The following is a 20,358-nucleotide window of genomic DNA, read 5'->3' on the forward strand; positions in this document are numbered from 1 at the left end:
TTTTTTACGCGTAAAAAAAACGGTGCAGGACACTTCTTGGGACATTTTTGGAGACGTTTTCCATAGACTCTATTGAAAAAAGCTCCAAAAACGGCCGTAAAAAACGCTGCAAAAATCGCGAGTGGCACAAAAAACGTCTGAAAACAGCTCCGTATTTTAAGATGTTTTTGACTCTGCGTGTGAACATACCCTTAGAACAGCTGAAGAGTCCCAGGTTGTAGACCACAATCCCAGAGATTATGCTGTTTGCACGACAATTATCGTTATGATCAGTTCGCTTCGTAACGAGTGACATTTACATTATATGCCTCCCCAACGGATGGCTCTCCCAGTCTGGCCGAGAGTAAACACCCCCTGATGATTGTTCTAATGGAAATATCCATCAAATAATTTCCTTGTGGGTGGTTCCAAAAGTTGTTCCACGTAAATGGGCCTCAAGTAGTCATCAGAAACGGTAGCAGATATTCTGGGCTTCCTATCAGTAATCCCATTAAGGAACACTACAGTCAACCCCTACCCCAGCCTGAATTGGCTGATAACATGGAATAATAGATTGCATTCAACTAAGTAGTTCCATAGTTTCCAGCAAGTCCATGCGTGATTGCAAAATATACAAAATGTTGTACAATGTGGGTAAAGTACGTTGAAGTAGGCACATTGTAGCCTCACACCTTATGTAAAAAAGATTGTCAATCAGGCGCGTCATAAAAGTCAGAGCAGTGAAAGTCCAGCAAGAAGTTTCTATGACCTTCAGTACGTTGCTGGTTCATGCACGGTGCTTCTCTTTTGAAATGAATGAGCGTTACAGAAACCCCTGAGGGCTTTCACTCCTATTCTTTTGGAAACAACACAGTTTATTTTACCACCTTTCCATTGGTGGTCGAGCTACTTGACCTCCATGAATCTGACTTTAATGCCATGTGATTGAGATGGTCAGTACAGCAGTTCGGGTTGCGGTACTCAATAACTATGGTAATGTTTGCATCCCCTGGTCAGTTCACACGTTACGTAAATACTGCGGATTTCTCCGCAACTGAATTAGTTGTGGAAAATCCACAGCAAATACAGTGGCAGCAAAGTGGATGAGATAAAACGAATCTCATCCGCAAGCTGTGAAAATACGGAGTGGAAAAAACTCTCAGAAATGGACCTGCGGTGCGGAATTTTATTCCGTAGCATGTCAATTGTATTTGCGTAAACGTTGCTTATTTGTTGCAGGTTTTCCTAATTAAATTCAATAGGGAGGTAAAACCTGCAACAAATAGCAGTTGTTGAGTTTTTTTGCGGCGGGTTCGCAGCGATTCTGCCACAAAAAACACAACTCAGAAAAAAAAAAATAGCTCATACTTACCCAGAAGTCTGTGTTCTTCCCTCCAGCGCGGCCGGCCTTTTAGGATGACGTTTCATCCCATGTGACCGCTGCAGCCAATCACCTCCATTCTGAAGATCGGTGGGGGTCCCTTAGCCGGGTCTTGCATCTATCATATCCCGAGAATATGCCCTAAATGTCTAAGAGGGGAATATCACTGAACATCTGAAAAAATCCCCTCTCCAATCTATCCTCAATGCAGCAGCCAGGCTCATCTTTATGACCAACCGCTACACCAACGCCTCTAATCTGTGCCAGTCACTGCACTGGTTGCCCATCCCCTTCCGAATAAAATTCAAACTTATTACTCTCACCCACAAAGCTCTCCACAGTGCTGCACCTCCTTACATCTCCTCCCTCATCTCTGTCTACCACCCAACTCGGGCTCTACGTTCATCCAACGACCTTAGATTAAAATCCTCCATAATCCGAACCTCCACTACCGTCTCCAGGATTTCTCTCGTGCTGCACCCGTCCTCTGGAATGTGCTACCCCAGACAATCAGATTAATTCCCAATATCCACAGTTTTAAACGTGCCCTGAAAACACATCTATTTAGACAGGCCTATAACATTCCCTAATCTGACTCCTTTTCATGGCCCTCCATTTAGATTAGTCATCAGAATAAGATTCCCTCACACTCCTTCTCTTCATGTCCGTCATACACTGGCTGGTGACCGGCTCATGCAGCTTTATGTTACCACCGCATGTGTATAAAAATGGCCGGACCATTGTACAGAACAAACACTATTACACTTTGTGTCTCCCTTATGTCCTCATAGATTGTAAGCTCTTGCGAGCAGGGTCCTCACTCCCCAGGTTTGAATTGTAAATGAACTTTGTCACTATGTAATGTCTGATATTGTTTGTTTCATGTTCCCTCTAAATTGTAAAGTGCTGCGTAATATGTTGGCGCTATATAAATAAAGATTATTATTATTATTATTATTATTAATGTGGCGCGGTGGCATAATAGTAATTACTACAGCCGTGCTCGTAACTGGGATTAAGGCTCACGCCAAACGGCGACTTTTGGTTGTGCAACAAACCGTATGCCATAAATATTGAAGATGTGAGTAACCCTTTAAGGCCTTGTGCACACTACCATATTACAGATTATTGTTATATGGATCTGTAATAAGTCTGCTATGGTCCATCCATACAGTACATTCATATTTCTCCATTTTTATACAAAATCACACATAGGGGCTTCTTCTCACTGAATATATATGAATTTGCGAGAAAAATAATTGTGCCATGCTCCATCACACACCTTATTATAAAGAAATTCCTACCTAGAAGCATAGGATCCACAGAGGCATCGTACAGCGGCATACAAGTCTTAAATGATACCGCCATACAGGTTCAGTGCACATGGCTGTGTAAAATAATAATAATATACAATGTATATAATAATAGTCAATGTTTAGGCTTCGTTCACATCTGCGTCGGGACTCCGTTCATGGGTTCCGTCGGACCTTTCTGTCAGGGGAACCCGTGAACGGAAACCAAACGGAAACAAAGGGTTTCCGTTTGCATCACCATTGATTTCAATGGTGACGGATCCGGTGCAAATGGTTTCCGTTTGTCGCCGTTGTGTAAGGGTTCGGTCGTTTTAACAGAATGAATAGCGCAGTCGAGTACGGTATTGATTCCGTCAAAACGACAGAACCCTTACACAACGGTGAGAAACGGAAACCATTTGCACCGGATCCGTCACCATTGAAATCACTGGTGATGCAAACGGAAACCTTTTGTTTCAGTTTGGTTTCCGTTCACGTATTCCCCTGACGGAAAGCTCAGACGGAACCCATGGACGGAGTCCCGACGCAGATGTGAACGAAGCCTTAGCTGCAAGTGCAATGCAATAATAATATACAGGCCGGACATTTAAATTCCCAGAAATTTTCTGCATTTAGTAGTTTGCATAAAGGAGAGCACACAATTTCCCAAGTGGGAAGACGCACATGATTCAAAGCTAATAGAAGAAATTCCAATTCTATATTTGGGGATTGTTTTTTTTTTTAGCAATTCTTGAATATATTCTACATAGTAGATACGTTTTTTTAACAGTATTTGTAGAAGGAATCATCTCTGTGTCTATGACAGTGTCTGCGGAGAACACCTCCATGTCCAGCGCTCCCCAGCAGTTCCATAGCCTGTGTGTGCCAATACTACAACTTTAATCTTAGATCAATGACTGGTAAGGGACGTTGTACAAGTGCCGTCTGCTAATCCTTTTACCGCCCCCCAACTGACTTCATCCCATCTACCAGAGTGCTATCATTAAATAAATTGATGTCATGTCAAAAAGTCAGGGTTATTAATGGCCGACCGGGGAGATTATTATTTTCCTTCATATCCAAAGGAAAGAGAAGGTTCTTGAGAATTAATTCCGCTGATCAGTTTATTTGGGAGCAGCTTGGTCTGACTAGACATGAATAATTATTCACAATTATTTATACGATATTATTCGTCATGCCGCGCTTTAGCGCTGGGAGCTCATTTTAAGAGCCACCTGTATTTTTGACAAATCGCCATCTTCTGCCTTTGTTGCTTTAATATGCAAATCTTCTTATTTGCATCCTTCTTTTACCGACACAGTTTTAGTGGGTTTGTGAATCAGAGCAATGGGCAATGACAAACTTTATGCCACCTGGTGACTTCATTGTAAAAGTGAGCGACTATTTTATGGCCTTGCTAATTTCTCTCAAAGTCAATCAGGAGATTGGAGGACGAGGGCAGAGGAGGAGGTTGGGCATTGTTCGACTGATTTAATGATATGTCAAGTTCAATGTTAAATGTCTGCAGGCATTAGGCTGTGTTCACATCTGCTCCGGGACTCCGTTCATGGGTACCGTCGCAGCTTTACGACAAGAGAACCCACGAACGGAATCCAAACTGAATCAAACGGAAACCATAGGTTTGAATCACCATTGATTTCAATGGTGACGGATCCGGTGCAACTGGTTTCCATTTGCCATCGTTCTTTAAGGGTTCTGTAGTTTTGACGGAATCAATACCGTAGTCGACTACAGTATCGATTCCGTCAAAACAATGAAACCCTTACAAAAAGGTGACAACCGGAAACCATTTGCAACATAAAAATCAATGGTGATGCAAACGGTAACCTATGGTTTCCGTTTGTTTCAGTTTGGTTTCCGTTCATGGGTTCCCCTGACAGAAAGCTCAGACGGAAGCCATGAATGGAGCCCCAACACAGATGTGAACAAAACCTTATGCCATTTGCACACGACCGATGTGCCACTCGGGCTGTTTTTAATGGCATCCGAGTGGCACCCGATAGTTTTCACGGACCCATTCACTTTAGCGGGTAAATTGGGTCCGTGAAAACTGACCCGATTCTCCGATCCGTGGAAAGATAGGACATGTCCTATCTTTCCACGCATCACTGACGGGACTCGGCCGGCTCACACTGTCGTGTGCATGAGGCGTTAGAGGTTTAGTTTTGAGACTAATGGATACATTTCTATTAGGAAAATATATACTGTAAAATCTGACATCTGATGGTCTGGAAATCCTGATAATTTGGCTTCTCAAAAAAAAAAAAAAAGAGTCCCATGCTGGATTAGCAGGAATAATTTTTGAGTCCGGTGGTTGCACAGCAGGTCCTCAACAGGTGTCCCCAATGTCCAGGACATTTTCTGACTTTGAAGTGCAGATGTTCTGGATTATTGGGTATGTAAGAGGTCGAAGATCTCCAGGAGGAAAGACTATTGTAAACGCTATTAGATGGATGATAGAATGTTACTGTTTTGTATACAATAAACAGTTTTAATCTGATATTAATGGTTTCTGACAGGTTACTTAATATCAGATATTCTGGATTAATGGACTGTCATCACTAAGTATGTAAAACTCAAAGAAAGGCCAAAAAAAGTTAGGCCAAAAGTATGCTGCTATCCACATCCGATAAGATCCTTTTACACTGACCAATGATCGGGCAAACGAGTGTTCAAAGAAGGCTCATTCCCTATAATTGCCCTGTGTAAACAAGGCAGCGATCAGCAGATGAACGAGCTCGTTGATCTGCTGATCTTATAGTTTTAAATGTGTCATATATTATCGTTGTCGGTGGCACATCTCCCTGTGTAAACAACGATGTGCTGCCGACATGATAGAAATACATGGGGACGAGCGATCAGAGTAAGGGCAGATACACACGAACGTTGCGTTTTTGCGCGCACAAACAACGCTGCGTTTTGCGCGCGCAAACAACGCTGCGTTTTGCGCGCACAAAAACCATTTGACAGCTGCGTGTGTCATCTGTGTCTGATGCGCGGCTGCGTGATTTTCGCGCAGCCGCCATCATAGAGATGAGGCTAGTCGACGGCCGTCACTGTCCAAGGTGCTGAAAGAGCTAACTCTTTCAGCACCCTCGACAGTGAATGCCGAACACAATATCGCAAAACCTGTAGAAAAAAAAGAAAAAGTTCGTACTTACCGAGAACTTCCCGGCCGTTGCCTTGGTGACGCGTCCTTGGTGACGCGTCCTTGGTGACGTGCCTCTCTTGACATCGGGCCCCACCTCCCTGGATGACGCGCCAGTCCATGTGACCGCTGCAGCCTGTGCTTGGCCTGTGATTGGCTGGAGCTGTCACTTGGACTTAATTGTCATCCCGGGAGGTCAGACTGGAGGAAGAAGCCGGGAGTTATCGGTAAGTCAGAACTTCGTTTTTTTTCCTACAGGTTCATGTATTTTGGGATCGGAAGTCATGGTCCATGGTGCTGAAACAGTTTAACTCTTTCAGCACCATGGACAGTGACTATCTCCTGACGTCGCGTACCGATAATTTTTTTGCCGGGTTCGGCCAAAACGAGTTCGGTTCGCTTGTCCGGCTTCGCTCTTCGCAAAGACACTCCGTTTGGATGTTCGGAAACAGAAAAGCACGTGGTGCTTTTCTGTTTTCATTCATCCTTTTCACTGCTGTTGCGCGAATCACGCTCGTCCCACGGAAGTGCTTCCGTGTGGTGCGCGTGATTTTCACGCACCCATTGACTTCAATGGGTGCGTGATGCGCGAAATACGCAGAGTTATTGAACCTGTCGCGCTTTTTGCGCAGCAGACAAACGCTGCGCAAAAAGCACGGACTGTCTGTACTGCCCCATAGACTTGTATTGGTCCATGCGTGCCGCGTGAAAACCACGCGTCCCGCACGGACCGAATACACGCTCGTGTGAATCCCCCCTAAAGATCAGTTGTCCTCATTTATAGCTCCTTGTGAAAGGAGCAAACGAGCACCGGCGCTCGTTGCACAGAACAAACTTGGCCGGTGTAAAATTACCTAGTTTAGTGAAATGAAAGACCATCATTCAGATCTGAATTAGAATAAAATAGTCAGGGCTCCGTTCCGAAGGAAAGCTCAGACGGAACTTCGGAACAGAACCCTGACGCAGATGTGAACGAAGCCTTAATGGAAGCGATTCCTACGGGCACATTGTATTAGGGAATTGTAATTAAAGTAATTTGCATATATTTAATGTAAACTGCCTTCAAGTGGAGCTGCAGTACTTCAGAATGTAACTACGGCAGCGATCAGCAACAGCCAGGCAGGCTTTTCTCCTGCAGCGGCCGCTACAGGGGAAATATAGTATTACATGGCAGCCATTCAAATGAATGTCAGTCTATGTGATACGCGGACATCTCCAATCCGCGAAAACAGGAGCCGTTCTCATATATACTGGTTCACAGAGGGGGACCATCTCTATGATTCCCATGTGTCCTACTAGGGAATATGGACAGGAGTTGTCTTTATGGGAGAGTAGGGGAATTTATGAAGCCATCTACACCAGTTTTCTGGCTTTTTTATTTTTACGCCCGCTCCGCCACTTTTAACAAAAAAGTGGGCTGGGCTTAGCGGGGTGGGGCCAATGTGGGCCAATACATTTACCAAAATTTACGTCAGAAAACTGCCATAAATTATAGCGCAAATCTAAGCCATCTCCTGGTGCAGCTGTGACTCTGGCTGCAACACCAGGGGATTACCCTAGATTCCTCCCTGTTTTTTAGTGGATCCGTAAATACAGATGCAATGAGGACCGTATTTACGGACACCCTTCCGTATAGGCGGATGATTTACGGATGACTATAAATGACTACGGATCCGTATTTTAGGACAGTATTTACGGATGGACGAAAAATACGGTCGTGTTGCATGTGGGCCTGTATACATTCAGCACGTGTTGGTAAAAGGAAACGATTGGTTGCCCGGTGTCCAGTGTGATCGGCCAGACTACATGTAGATGACACACATGACAACCTGTGAATAACACATGATAATAATCCCCGGTTGTGTCCTCACTACAATAGAGATTTAGCTGCAGACTGTGACGACGGCTTCTTCCAGACCTCACCCTATAAGTGATTACTTGTGTTTCTTGATGATAAGCTGGGACTCCGTCTGTTGCAGCATCTTTCATGTCGTGCTCCGTCTACCACTCCCCTGTTACATGGAAACTTGTTGAAACTTGGGATAATTGATCTTTTTCATTGCCAAAGAAAAAGAGGCAACGCCTCTGCCGGAATAATTAAAATGTTATATGTTATGTGCAGTTTTTTTACCATAATTCCAAAGTAACATATTTGTAGATGTACTGAGATCAAGAACCCTTCTTAAAGAGTCTCTGTCACCACATTATAAGTGCCCTGTCTGCTACATAAGCAGATGGGCGCTATAATGTAGGTGACGGTAATGCTTTTTATTTTTTTTAAAAACGACCTATTTTTACCACTTTATTAGTGATTTTAGATTTATGCTAATGAGTTGCTTAATGCCCAAGTGGGCGTGTTTTTACTTTAGACCAAGTGGGCGTTGTACAGAGGAGTGTATGACGCTGATCAATCAGTGACCAATCCGAGTCATGCACTCCTCTCCATTCATTTACTCAGCGCATAGGGATCCTGCTAGATCCTTATGTGCTGTCTTATACTAACACATTAACAATACTGACGTGTTTAGACAGTGAATAGACATTCCACGGGATGTCTATTCACAATCTCTGCACTTCGTTTCTGTGGTAGTTACAGCAGAGGAAGCGTGATCTCGTTGTAACCTGTCATCTACAGCGTAATCTCGCGAGATTACGCTTCCTCTGCTGTAACTACGACAGACAGAGTAACGAAGTGCAGAGATTGCGAATAGACATCCCGTGGAAGGTCTATTCACTGTCTAAACACTTCAGTATCGTTAATGTGTTAGTATAAGACAGCACATAAGGATCTAGCAGGATCCCTATGCACTGAGTAAATGAATGGAGAGGAGTGCATGACTCTGATTGGTCAGCGTCATGCACTCCTCTGTACAACGCCCACTTGGTCTAAAGTAAAAACACGCCCACTTGGGCATTAAGACACTCATTAGCATAAATCTAAAATCGCTAATAAAGTGGTAAAAATAGATTGTTTTATTAAATAAAAAGCATTACCGTCACCTACATTATAGCGCCGATCTCCTTATGTAGGAGACAGGGCACTTATAATGTGGTGACAGAGACTCTTTAAGTCATTCAATTTAGCACATAGCAGCTGCCTGTACTGCGTACACAGCCGTCAGGATCGTAGAGCCCAGGCCAGCAGCTCAGGGGGCCCCACCATTTCCACATATGTAAACCTTCTGACCTACTTAGAACTCTACTTACCAATCCCCCTACTTACATGTCCCAAAACAGAAGAGCTCCTGAGACTGCCAGCAAGGGAAAACATGGAGTCTGTTTGGATGGAGCAGTTAGTCACTGACCATTCTGCCCGTGCTGGTCTCTGCTGACAGATGTCAATAGCAGAAAAATAGGTGAGAATCCCTCTGTGATGCTGGTTTTGCAGACTTGCTGTCACGCATGTGGGGTATGTGGACCCACTAGGTCGCTCCGCCGCAGCGGAGTAGCAGCTGGCCAAACAACAGTCAGTAACAGTCTCTGGGGTAGGAGTACCTGGGAGGATGATCTGGCAGATACTCGGAGAAGCAGACACGTAGTGTAGTAAACACTTGGCACGGATGATGCTTGGCGTGGTAGGTGACACTGGACATGGCAGAAGACAAGGAACGACAGATGACAAATACAACTCCATCACTAGATACAGCTCAGGAACAAGCACAGTTACGGGATACAGGAAGTAGGATACGGGAACACTGGGAACAGGATAACAACTAAGGGACCATTTGCAAGACTTAGGCCCTGTTCACACTGAGTTTTTTTACGCGGAAACCGCGCCAAAAAACTCCTCAAAAACCGCCCGAAAATGCCTCCCGAACTAGTTTTTTTACCGCGAGTAAAAATAACGCGTCGTGGTAAAAAGAAGCGTCATGACCCATCTTGAGGCGGTTTCCGCCTCCAAAACCCCATTTCAATCAGTCAGAAAGAGGAAAAAAAAACCTCGACGAGTGTTTTGACGAGTTTTTGTCAAACTACTGTGCAAAAACCTACTGGAGCAGTTTTTGCCTAAGGGTATGTTCACACGCGTAAACGCCTCGAAAAATGGCTGAAAACACGGAAGCTGGAAGCCTCCAAACATCTACCCATTGATTTCAATGGGAAAAACGTAGTTTCGACGGGGGCGTTTTCTCCCGTGGCCGCTTGAAAAAATGGCACATAAAAAAAAAAGCCCCCTAAAAAGGAGTGCATGTCACTTCTTGAGATGTTTTTGGAGCAGTTTTTCATTATGTCGATAGAAAAACAGCTCCAAAAACGGCCGAAAAAAAGTTTATCATCTCAAAAATGGCTGAAAATCAGAGGCTGTTTTTCCTTTGAAAACAGCTGCGTATTTTACAGCCGTTTTGCGTGTGAACATACCCTAACATTGGATTACAACAATAACGCTCAGGCAAGGTTTGGAAGGGCAGAGCCGTTTTTATAGTCCAGGGTGATCTGGGAATAATTAGGTAACACTTTGCATTTGCGCGCGCTGGCCCTTTAAGGCCAGTGACGAGCGCACGCACACTAGAGAACACTTCGGAGCAGAACGGCCGTGTTTGCTGGCATCTCCGAGTAGGGAGACGCTGGCAAGAAGCCAGAGGTCGCGGCCATCGTAAGGTGAGGAACGGCGCTGGTCTGCGGCTGTTACACTTGCCTACTCTACTAGATTGTCCAAAATAAGGGAGATTACCCGCACTTCCAGCAGAGCAGTCAAGTCTCCAATAATAGGCTGTTGGCACCTGCCACTAGAGGGAGATTTATGCATATACTGTATATTTATATTGTTCCCTGTGACTTTGATGGCAGCTATATAAATATGTATGTAATGAGCTCCCTCTAGTGGTGGCAGCAGGCAGACAGAATTTTATCATTAAATTCTATAGCTGTGTGAGGGAAAGCAGGGGACTTGGATGGGGGAGTGGTGGGAAACTCTTAGCAATTTTTTTATGGGGGGCATTTTGATGGCACTGTTTTTGATGAAATCACTGATGGCGCTAATATTGGGGGCACGTAGGCTGTCTATATGGGGTGTGGCCTGTGGGTTGTGTTTACATAGAAAAAATGTCTGCGACACACAAAACGTGCGAATGTCAAGGATACCTGAAAATGATTCTTAAAAGTGGGCACATTTGTGTTTGTGAGTGCACGCTCCTGCTGGCACTGTTAATGAGGAGCACTGTATATGGAGGAACTCTCCCAATGGTGCTGTTTATGGAGTCACTCTGGAATTGTTAATGGGGTTACTCCGACGCTGTTTATGAGGGTGCTGTTGTTATTGGGGCATTAGCAGATTTGAGGGTGAGGCGTATATTTAAAGAAAATTCTAATTCTTGAAGGTTGGCAACTATGCCTAGTATACACATGGGGCCTAGAAACTGAGGGAGGGTTCACCGCCACCGCCATAGGATTCCCACAGGGGAGCATAATTAATGATCACTGAAGATGATGGAGGGATAGAGAATGCAAATTGTCTCTCTAGTGCCACCTATAGGTGACTACCCTGTAGGTCAATGTCCTACCCTTTAAAGAGCCTTGAATCAGAACTCCGATAATCGCCAAACCTGAGACCCCACCTGTTGGCTGATTGAGATGCCTTTGACGCAGCTCTTGGAGAATCAGAATCGTCCAGGAGGGATAGAGAGAAATGAAGTGTGCAGGGGTATGTGTGGACAGCACAGAGAGACCAGGAAAGTCCGGAAAAGGGCCCATAATAATCATAACTTTGCTGTTTTTAGAGGCTATAGGGTCTTTTGATTTCTTATTAAACATCTGATAGTTAAAGGGAATCCGTCAGCAGTTTGAGGCCTCAAAACTACTAACAGAGCGATGTAGGGGAGGGGAAGGAAATTGTAAACACACCCAACGTTTGATTCCCCCGCCTAGTCGGTCGCAATTTCCACTCTTGGCTCTGAGTGACAGCTCTAGCGACCAATCAGAAGACCGCTAGAACTGTCAGCGCAAAGGATTGGAGCTGGCAGCGTGCAATGCAGGAGCACTCTCACATCAAGAACCCGCCTTAGTGGCACCTGCGATGAGCCAACTTATTCCAAAGGGTTTGTCCACACGCAACGTAATTGCTGCAGAAAATTTCTGCAGCAATTCCGTTAAAAGTAGCAGACATTCCGCTGAGGAAAAAAACGCGCCATTTCCTGCGTTTTTTATTAACTGCAGAAAATGGTGCCTATTTTGCTGCGTATTTCCCAATGTTGGGGGATGGTGACATCTCCTCTGAAAAACGCAGCAAGTCTGTCCACCTGCCGGAGCAGGAATTGACACGCTGCAGAACTAAAAATAGGCACCGCAGGTCAATTTCTGGATGGAATTTTTATGCAGCGTGTGGATGAGATTTTTTTAAATCTCACCTACTTTGCTGCTACTGTTTTCTGCTGCGTATTTTCCATCCACAATTCCGGACGGAAAAAACGCAGCAATACCGCTACGTGTGGACAATCTCCAAGTGGTAAACCAGTTGCCAAATTTTGGAGAAGTTGTGCAATGGGATAATAGCTACATTTATAAACATAATTGCAATCCTAATAACCAAATAGAATTATAGGGACACTAACGTTGGAGCCAAACACATTCCTCCGACTCCACCATAATAATAATAATCTTCCTTTATAAAGCGCCAGCATATTCCGCAGCACTTTTCAGTTCAGAGGGAAAATGTAGAGACAATATCAGACATTACATAGTGACAAAACTAATATACAATTCAAACACGAAGAGTGAGGACCCTGATCACAAGAGCTTACAATCTATGAGGAAATAAGGGAGATACAAAGTGTAAAAGTGTTCGTTTATTACAATGGTCCTGACATCTTTTATAAAAATAGGGTAATGCACTAACAGATTATCTCTCAGAGAAATAAACGATCGGACGTGTTAAGATACAGGTGGGCGACGGTCCCGTACACATTAGGGTAACTAAACTTGGAAAAACTTTTAACGTGTCATATTGACATGTCAGGAGCTTTGATCGGTGGGGGTCTGAGCACTGAGACCCCCACCAATCGCTGAGACGAAGCAACAGAAGCGCTCTAGTGAGCGCTGTGACGTTTAGTTTCTGATAGACTTTTCTTAGAAGGCCGAGGGAGCGGCGTATGAACTCATAGACTTTCTATTGAGCCCGTACACCGCTCCAAGGAAAGCTGATCAGAAACAAAGCAGCACAGTGATCACCCGAGTGTTTCCATTGCTTAGTTTCAGCGATTGGTGGGGGTCTCAGTCCTCGGATCCTCACCGATCAAAACTTCTGACATGTCACTATAACATGTAAAAAGCTTTTTTTAAAAGTTTAGTTACACACTAAACATGATGCCAGAGGCGTAGCTAGGTTCTCCAGCACCCTGGGCAAAGATTCAGTTTGGCACCCCCCCCCAACCTCTTTCACGACATCTCCCCCGCCATGTTTGTTTTCTCTACCAATCAATAAGGTGTAAATTAATTTTTCAAATTTTTTTTATGTAACGCAAGCATAAAACCATTTGTACATTGTACATATATACAGCACCCGAACCAAGCTCAGCACATATATACAGCACCATAACCAAACTCAGTGCATATATACAGCACTAGAACAAAGCTCAGTACATATATACAGCATCAGAACCAAAATGAGCACATATATACAGCACCAGAACCAAGCTAAGTACATATTTACAACACCAGAACCAAGCTCAGTACATATATACAGAGCCAGAACAAAGATCTGTACATATATACAGCAGCAGAACTAAGCTCAGTACATATATACAGCACCAGAAACAAGCTCAATACATATATACAGTACTAGAACCAAGCTCCATACATATATACAACACCAGAACCAAGCTCAGTACATATATACAGCACCAGAACAAGCTCAGTACATATATACAGAGCCAGAACAAAGATCTGTACATATATACAGCAGCAGAACTAAGCTCAGTACATATATACAGCACCAGAAACAAGCTCAATACATATATACAGTACTAGAACCAAGCTCCATACATATATACAACACCAGAACAAAGCTCAGTACATATATACAGCACCAGAACAAGCTCAGTACATATATACAGTGCCAGAACAAATCTCATTACATATATACAGCACCAGAACCAAGCTCAGTACATAAATACACCACAAGCACAAATACAGCTCAATTTAGTGCAACACCTGCCGTATAGGTTTGCACTAAATTGTATACAGCTCCCAGCATGTCCTAGACAATGGTAAGGATATGCTGGGAGATGCGGTTTCACAAAAAAAAAAACATACCACCATCATCTAGCTGCAGATCATACAGTAACTACAGTGATGATTAGAGGCAGAATAAATATTTAAGTGACTCACCGGTGACGTCTCAAATTCTAGTTATTTTTCTCTTTTCTTCTCCATCTGGTCCAGACCTCTATGATGACTTCTCCAGGCCACAGCCCATTTCTGCAGTTTGCCGCTCAGATGTCTTCAGATTCTCACTATCAAACATTTCTGCACCTATAAATGAAGATAAAGTTCTTATGATGCCAGACACTATGCCCCTAAATATAAATATAATAGTGCCATACACGGCACCTCTAATTATAATAGCACTATACACTGTCCCTGATTATAATAGCACCATACACTGTATCCCTGATTATAATAGTACCATATACTGTGTCCCACACAGACACCGTGCCCCCTGTAGATAATGCCCTATATAAATCCCCCTGTAGATAGTGACCCATATAGAGCCCCTGTAGATAGTGTCCCACATATAGCCACCCCTGTAGATAGTGCCCACATATAGCCCCCCTGTAGATAGCGCTCCACATATAGCCCACCCCTGTATATAGTGCCTCACATATAGTTCCCCCTATTGTGCTCCATATATAGCCCACCCCTGTATATAGCCCCCCTGCAGATATAGCCCACCCCTGTATATAGTGTCCAACATATATCCCACCCCTGTATATAGTGCCCTACATATATTTCACCCTATAAATAGTGCTCCACATATAGGCCACCCCTGTATATAGTGCCTCACATATAGCTCCCCCTGTAGTGCTCCACATATAGCCCACCTCTGTATATAGCCCCCCTGTATACAGTTCCTTAAATATAGTTTCCCCTATAGTGTTCCACATATAGCCCACCCCTGTATATAGTACCTCACATATAGCTCCCCCTATAATGCTCCACATATAGCCCACCCCTGATTATAGCCCCTCCCCTGTAGATAGAGCCCCCCCTGTAGATAATGTCACTCCCATTTTTATTAGGATAAAAAAAAAAAAAACATACCTTAATCCCGTTCCCACGTCGTCCGGTGTCAATACAGACCTGCTTTCTTCTGAGCAGGTCTGCTGGGGTTGAATGACGCAAGCGGCGCAAAGAAGTATTCGCGCCGCTTGAGTCATTGAAAGGCACTGAGTGGCCGGGCACGGAACGTACCCAGCCATTCGTCGGCTATAGTGCAGGAGGGGGTGACTCATGTCATGTATTGTTTTTGCTTGTATTTTATTTGATCTATTTCACATAATCATCATGCACAAGTTCATAGTTTTGCGGCCATATATTATCTGCAATCGCAGATAGTATAGAACACATGCTATCCCATGGACCAATGCACACGACCGTGTCCAGAATTGCGGTCCGGGCTCATTGAAATGAATGCACATCTTGTGTGTGCACGGTCCGTGATTGTGGACGACCCACGGATGACACTCCACGGCCCGTCCATGCCGTAATCACAGACACAGCTCCGGCAGGAGGCCGTATACAGCATCCTGGATGTTATTGACACTATACAATAAAGAATAAAACATGTTGCAAATTATCAGCACAGGAGAGACATTGTTGCTGCTGATGTGTTTACCTCACAGAGGATTGTCTAGACTGGATACAATGTAACACTCTGTTACAGTTTATAATATCCATACCTAGCTATATTGACACAATAGGTATACAAACATATATGTGTCATATCTACCTAGCAGCCTATGGTATATAAATCAGACAACTTCAGATGAGCATGTTCTTCTTCTTTCAGCTTCATTGTGGCCTTTCATCTATACTTTGGTGACAAGTGTTTCTTGGTGTCTTAGATATTATTTGATGCTGGATTTAGTTTTACTTCCTTCATTAATTCCCGAACCTAAAAGGACCAACTCCACTTTATATAAAGAAATAAAATTAGTCTATTGATATACGTCCGTAAAACGGCATGCAACGGAATAAAATCGTGAACATAGAAAAAGAGGGGGGAAGGGGGACGGTATGGGCCATAACAGGCTATGGGCATCGTATTACACATCTGGTATAACACAGATCCGTAATACAACTGTGTGCATGACACGCAGTGGGGGAGCTATTGCATCTACTGAATGTCCCCTCCCCCTAAATCCTGATCAGGGGATGAATGAGGTTCCCATTTGGCTGGGTGACCCTAAAGATTGTGTGACTGTCTACGCATCACCTTTTCAGTGACAAATTCTCATTATCTATAGGCAGACTTTTTGTCTTGATTTGTCTACTCTGCTTGCTGTCATTGAATGGAAATATTAATTGTTTACATTCAGAGGCAAAAAACTTTTCCCCAAAATATGCTTCTTACACAGCTGATTCGTTACAGTGTATCACAGCTCTTTTTGTAACAATTCATTTACCTGTGTAAGGGCCGTCACACCTGCGTTGGAGGCTCTATTAGGGGCCTCCGTCGAAGATCCAGCCAAAAATACCAGAAACAATAGCACAGCTTGCTTATTGTTGCCGGTAAAATCACGGACTACCCGAGGAAACTCATTTAGGTCAATGGGGTCTATCGGCTGCCGTGGTGTCCGTGGTGCAACCAAACCGCCACTTACAGTTATTCCCTTGTTCTGCACGGTGAGCGCAGGTGTGAACCAGCCCTAAGCGGCACATGAGCAGGTCAGGTTTAACACCTGTGAATGTAACAATGAAAGTTTCGATTCACTGACAGCAAGCAGGAAGTTACAAAACTTCATGATACAATGATTAAGGTTTTATTTACTTTTAAGGGTACGGTCATTTAAACATGTTCTTGCTTTACCCATGGCTTGTGGAGTGTGTTTTCCTTTAATTAGCAAAACACGTTGCATAAATTTTCAGCCGCGGATTATAGACTTCTCAGTATGAGTCTAATAATGCGATTAGCGCCATGCACTTAACATAATAACGTCATTTCTCGTTACCATCTCAGCAATAAGCCGCTTTTCTCATTTCAGTGTTGAGGAATCGACCCAGAAGGACAGCGAGCCTGCAGCCAGCCAGGGCTTAACAGATCCCAGAGCAGCCGGCCAGGCAGCCGCAAAATCCGAGCTGTGCGTCGTGGGCCAGGGACTCCAGAAGGAATGACTGAACCAGCCCAACCCTACAAGTTACAACAATGGCTGAGAAAGCTCAGATGAGGTGTCTTCCTTATAAACGTGCTTTATTTGGGAATTTTCCCTTATCTGTTATTAGTGAATTATATGTAAATACAGAATTGCACTGGAAATGACGGTTATAGGCTTGTATGTACATTGTGACTTAATAGGATACACAGTTGTGATCCAACACAACCGTAAGGACATAACATTGCCTGGTGCAGGCAAGTCATACAACCCAAAACACATGTGCCAGGCAAGTAATGCAACACAAAACACATGTGCCAGGCAAGTAATGCAACACAAAACACATGTGCCAGGCAAGTAATGCAAAACAAAACGTTTGCCAGGCAAGTAATGCAACACAAAACACATGTGCCGGGCAAGTAATGCAACACAAAACGGGTGCCAGGCAAGTAATGCAAAACAAAACGGGTGCCAGGCAAGTAATGCAACCCAAAACACGTGTGCCAGGCAAGTAATGCAAAACAAAACACATGTGCCAGGCAAGTAATGCAAAACAAAACACATGTGCCAGGCAAGTAATGCAAAACAAAACACATGTGCCAGGCAAGTAATGCAAAACAAAACACATGTGCCAGGCAAGTAATGCAAAACAAAACACATGTGCCAGGCAAGTAATGCAAAACAAAACGTTTGCCAGGCAAGTAATGCAACACAAAACACATGTGCCAGGCAAGTAATGCAACACAAAACACATGTGCCAGGCAAGTAATGCAACACAAAACACATGTGCCAGGCAAGTAATGCAACACAAAACATGTGCCAGGCAAGTAATGCAACACAAAACACATGTGCCAGGCAAGTAATGCAACACAAAACACATGTGCCAGGCAAGTAATGCAAAACAAAACGTGTGCCAGGCAAGTAATGCAACACAAAACACGTGTGCCAGGCAAGTAATGCAAAACAAAACGTGTGCCAGGCAAGTAATGCAACACAAAACACATGTGCCAGGCAAGTAATGCAACACAAAACACATGTGCCGGGCAAGTAATGCAACACAAAACACATGTGCCAGGCAAGTAATGCAAAACAAAACGTGTGCCAGGCAAGTAATGCAACACAAAACACATGTGCCAGGCAAGTAATGCAAAACAAAACACATGTGCCAGGCAAGTAATGCAAAACAAAACGTGTGCCAGGCAAGTAATGCAACACAAAACACATGTGCCAGGCAAGTAATGCAACACAAAACACATGTGCCGGGCTAGTAATGCAAAACAAAACGGGTGCCAGGCAAGTAATGCAACCCAAAACACATGTGCCAGGCAAGTAATGCAACACAAAACACGTGTGCCAGGCAAGTGATGCAAAACAAAACGTGTGCCAGGCAAGTAATGCAACACAAAACACATATGCCGGGCAAGTAATGCAACACAAAACACATGTGCCAGGCAAGTAATGCAAAACAAAACACGGGTGCCAGGCAAGTAATGCAACACAAAACACATGTGCCAGGCAAGTAATGCAAAACAAAACACATGTGCCAGGCAAGTAATGCAAAACAAAACACATGTGCCAGGCAAGTAATGCAAAACAAAACACATGTGCCAGGCAAGTAATGCAAAACAAAACGTTTGCCAGGCAAGTAATGCAACACAAAACACATGTGCCAGGCAAGTAATGCAACACAAAACACATGTGCCAGGCAAGTAATGCAACACAAAACACATGTGCCAGGCAAGTAATGCAACACAAAACATGTGCCAGGCAAGTAATGCAACACAAAACACATGTGCCAGGCAAGTAATGCAACACAAAACACATGTGCCAGGCAAGTAATGCAAAACAAAACGTGTGCCAGGCAAGTAATGCAACACAAAACACGTGTGCCAGGCAAGTAATGCAAAACAAAACGTGTGCCAGGCAAGTAATGCAACACAAAACACATGTGCCAGGCAAGTAATGCAACACAAAACACATGTGCCGGGCAAGTAATGCAACACAAAACACATGTGCCAGGCAAGTAATGCAAAACAAAACGTGTGCCAGGCAAGTAATGCAACACAAAACACATGTGCCAGGCAAGTAATGCAAAACAAAACACATGTGCCAGGCAAGTAATGCAAAACAAAACGTGTGCCAGGCAAGTAATGCAACACAAAACACATGTGCCAGGCAAGTAATGCAACACAAAACACATGTGCCGGGCTAGTAATGCAAAACAAAACGGGTGCCAGGCAAGTAATGCAACCCAAAACACATGTGCCAGGCAAGTAATGCAACACAAAACACGTGTGCCAGGCAAGTGATGCAAAACAAAACGTGTGCCAGGCAAGTAATGCAACACAAAACACATATGCCGGGCAAGTAATGCAACACAAAACACATGTGCCAGGCAAGTAATGCAAAACAAAACACGGGTGCCAGGCAAGTAATGCAACACAAAACACATGTGCCAGGCAAGTAATGCAAAACAAAACACGGGTGCCAGGCAAGTAATGCAACACAAAACACATGTGCCAGGCAAGCAATGCAAAACAAAACGTGTGCCAGGCAAGTAATGCAACACAAAACACATGTGCCAGGCAAGTAATGCAAAACAAAACGTGTGCCAGGCAAGTAATGCAACACAAAACACATGTGCCAGGCAAGTAATGCAACACAAAACACATGTGCCAGGCAAGTAATGCAACACAAAACGTGTGCCAGGCAAGTAATGCAACACAAAACACGGGTGCCAGGCAAGTAATGCAATACAAAATACATGTGCCGGGCTAGTAATGCAACACAAAATACATGTGCCGGGCTAGTAATGCAACACAAAACGTGTGCCAGGCAAGTAATGCAACACAAAACACGGGTGCCAGGCAAGTAATGCAATACAAAACACATGTGCCAGGCAAGTAATGCAACACAAAATACATGTGCCGGGCTAGTAATGCAACACAAAACGTGTGCCAGGCAAGTAATGCAACACAAAACGTGTGCCAGGCAAGTAATGCAACACAAAACACATGTGCCAGGCAAGTAATGCAATAGAAAACACATGTGCCAGGCAAGTAATGCAACACAAAACACATGTGCCGGGCAAGTAATGCAACACAAAACGGGTGCCAGGCAAGTAATGCAACACAAAACACCCAAGACAAGCCATGGAATCAAACACACGTGTGCCAGGCAAAATATGCAACGCAAAACGTTTTTGGCAGGCATTTCTTGCAACCCAAAGTCTAT

General features: G+C 44.0%; 1 protein-coding gene across 3 annotated transcripts in view; it reads left to right on the forward strand.

Moving 5' to 3' along the window:
• Positions 1-17,288, forward strand: part of PCARE (photoreceptor cilium actin regulator) — a 32,794-nt gene extending 15,506 nt beyond the window's left edge. Inside the window, exon 2 of one of the 3 annotated variants that reach the window (XR_012883294.1) lies at positions 17,017-17,107. Coding sequence is in view for 1 of the 3 variants with exons in the window: in XM_075863446.1 (XP_075719561.1) it covers positions 17,017-17,146 (130 nt within the window). In the remaining 2 variants the exon portion in view is untranslated. Of the gene's footprint in view, positions 1-17,016 lie in introns of all 3 variants that reach the window. The other 2 variants (XR_012883295.1, XM_075863446.1) reach the window with 2 other exon arrangements.
• Positions 17,289-20,358: the final 3,070 nt, after the last annotated feature.

Source organism: Rhinoderma darwinii, chromosome 4, assembly GCF_050947455.1.
Source record: "Rhinoderma darwinii isolate aRhiDar2 chromosome 4, aRhiDar2.hap1, whole genome shotgun sequence".
Taxonomy (NCBI): domain Eukaryota; kingdom Metazoa; phylum Chordata; class Amphibia; order Anura; family Rhinodermatidae; genus Rhinoderma; species Rhinoderma darwinii.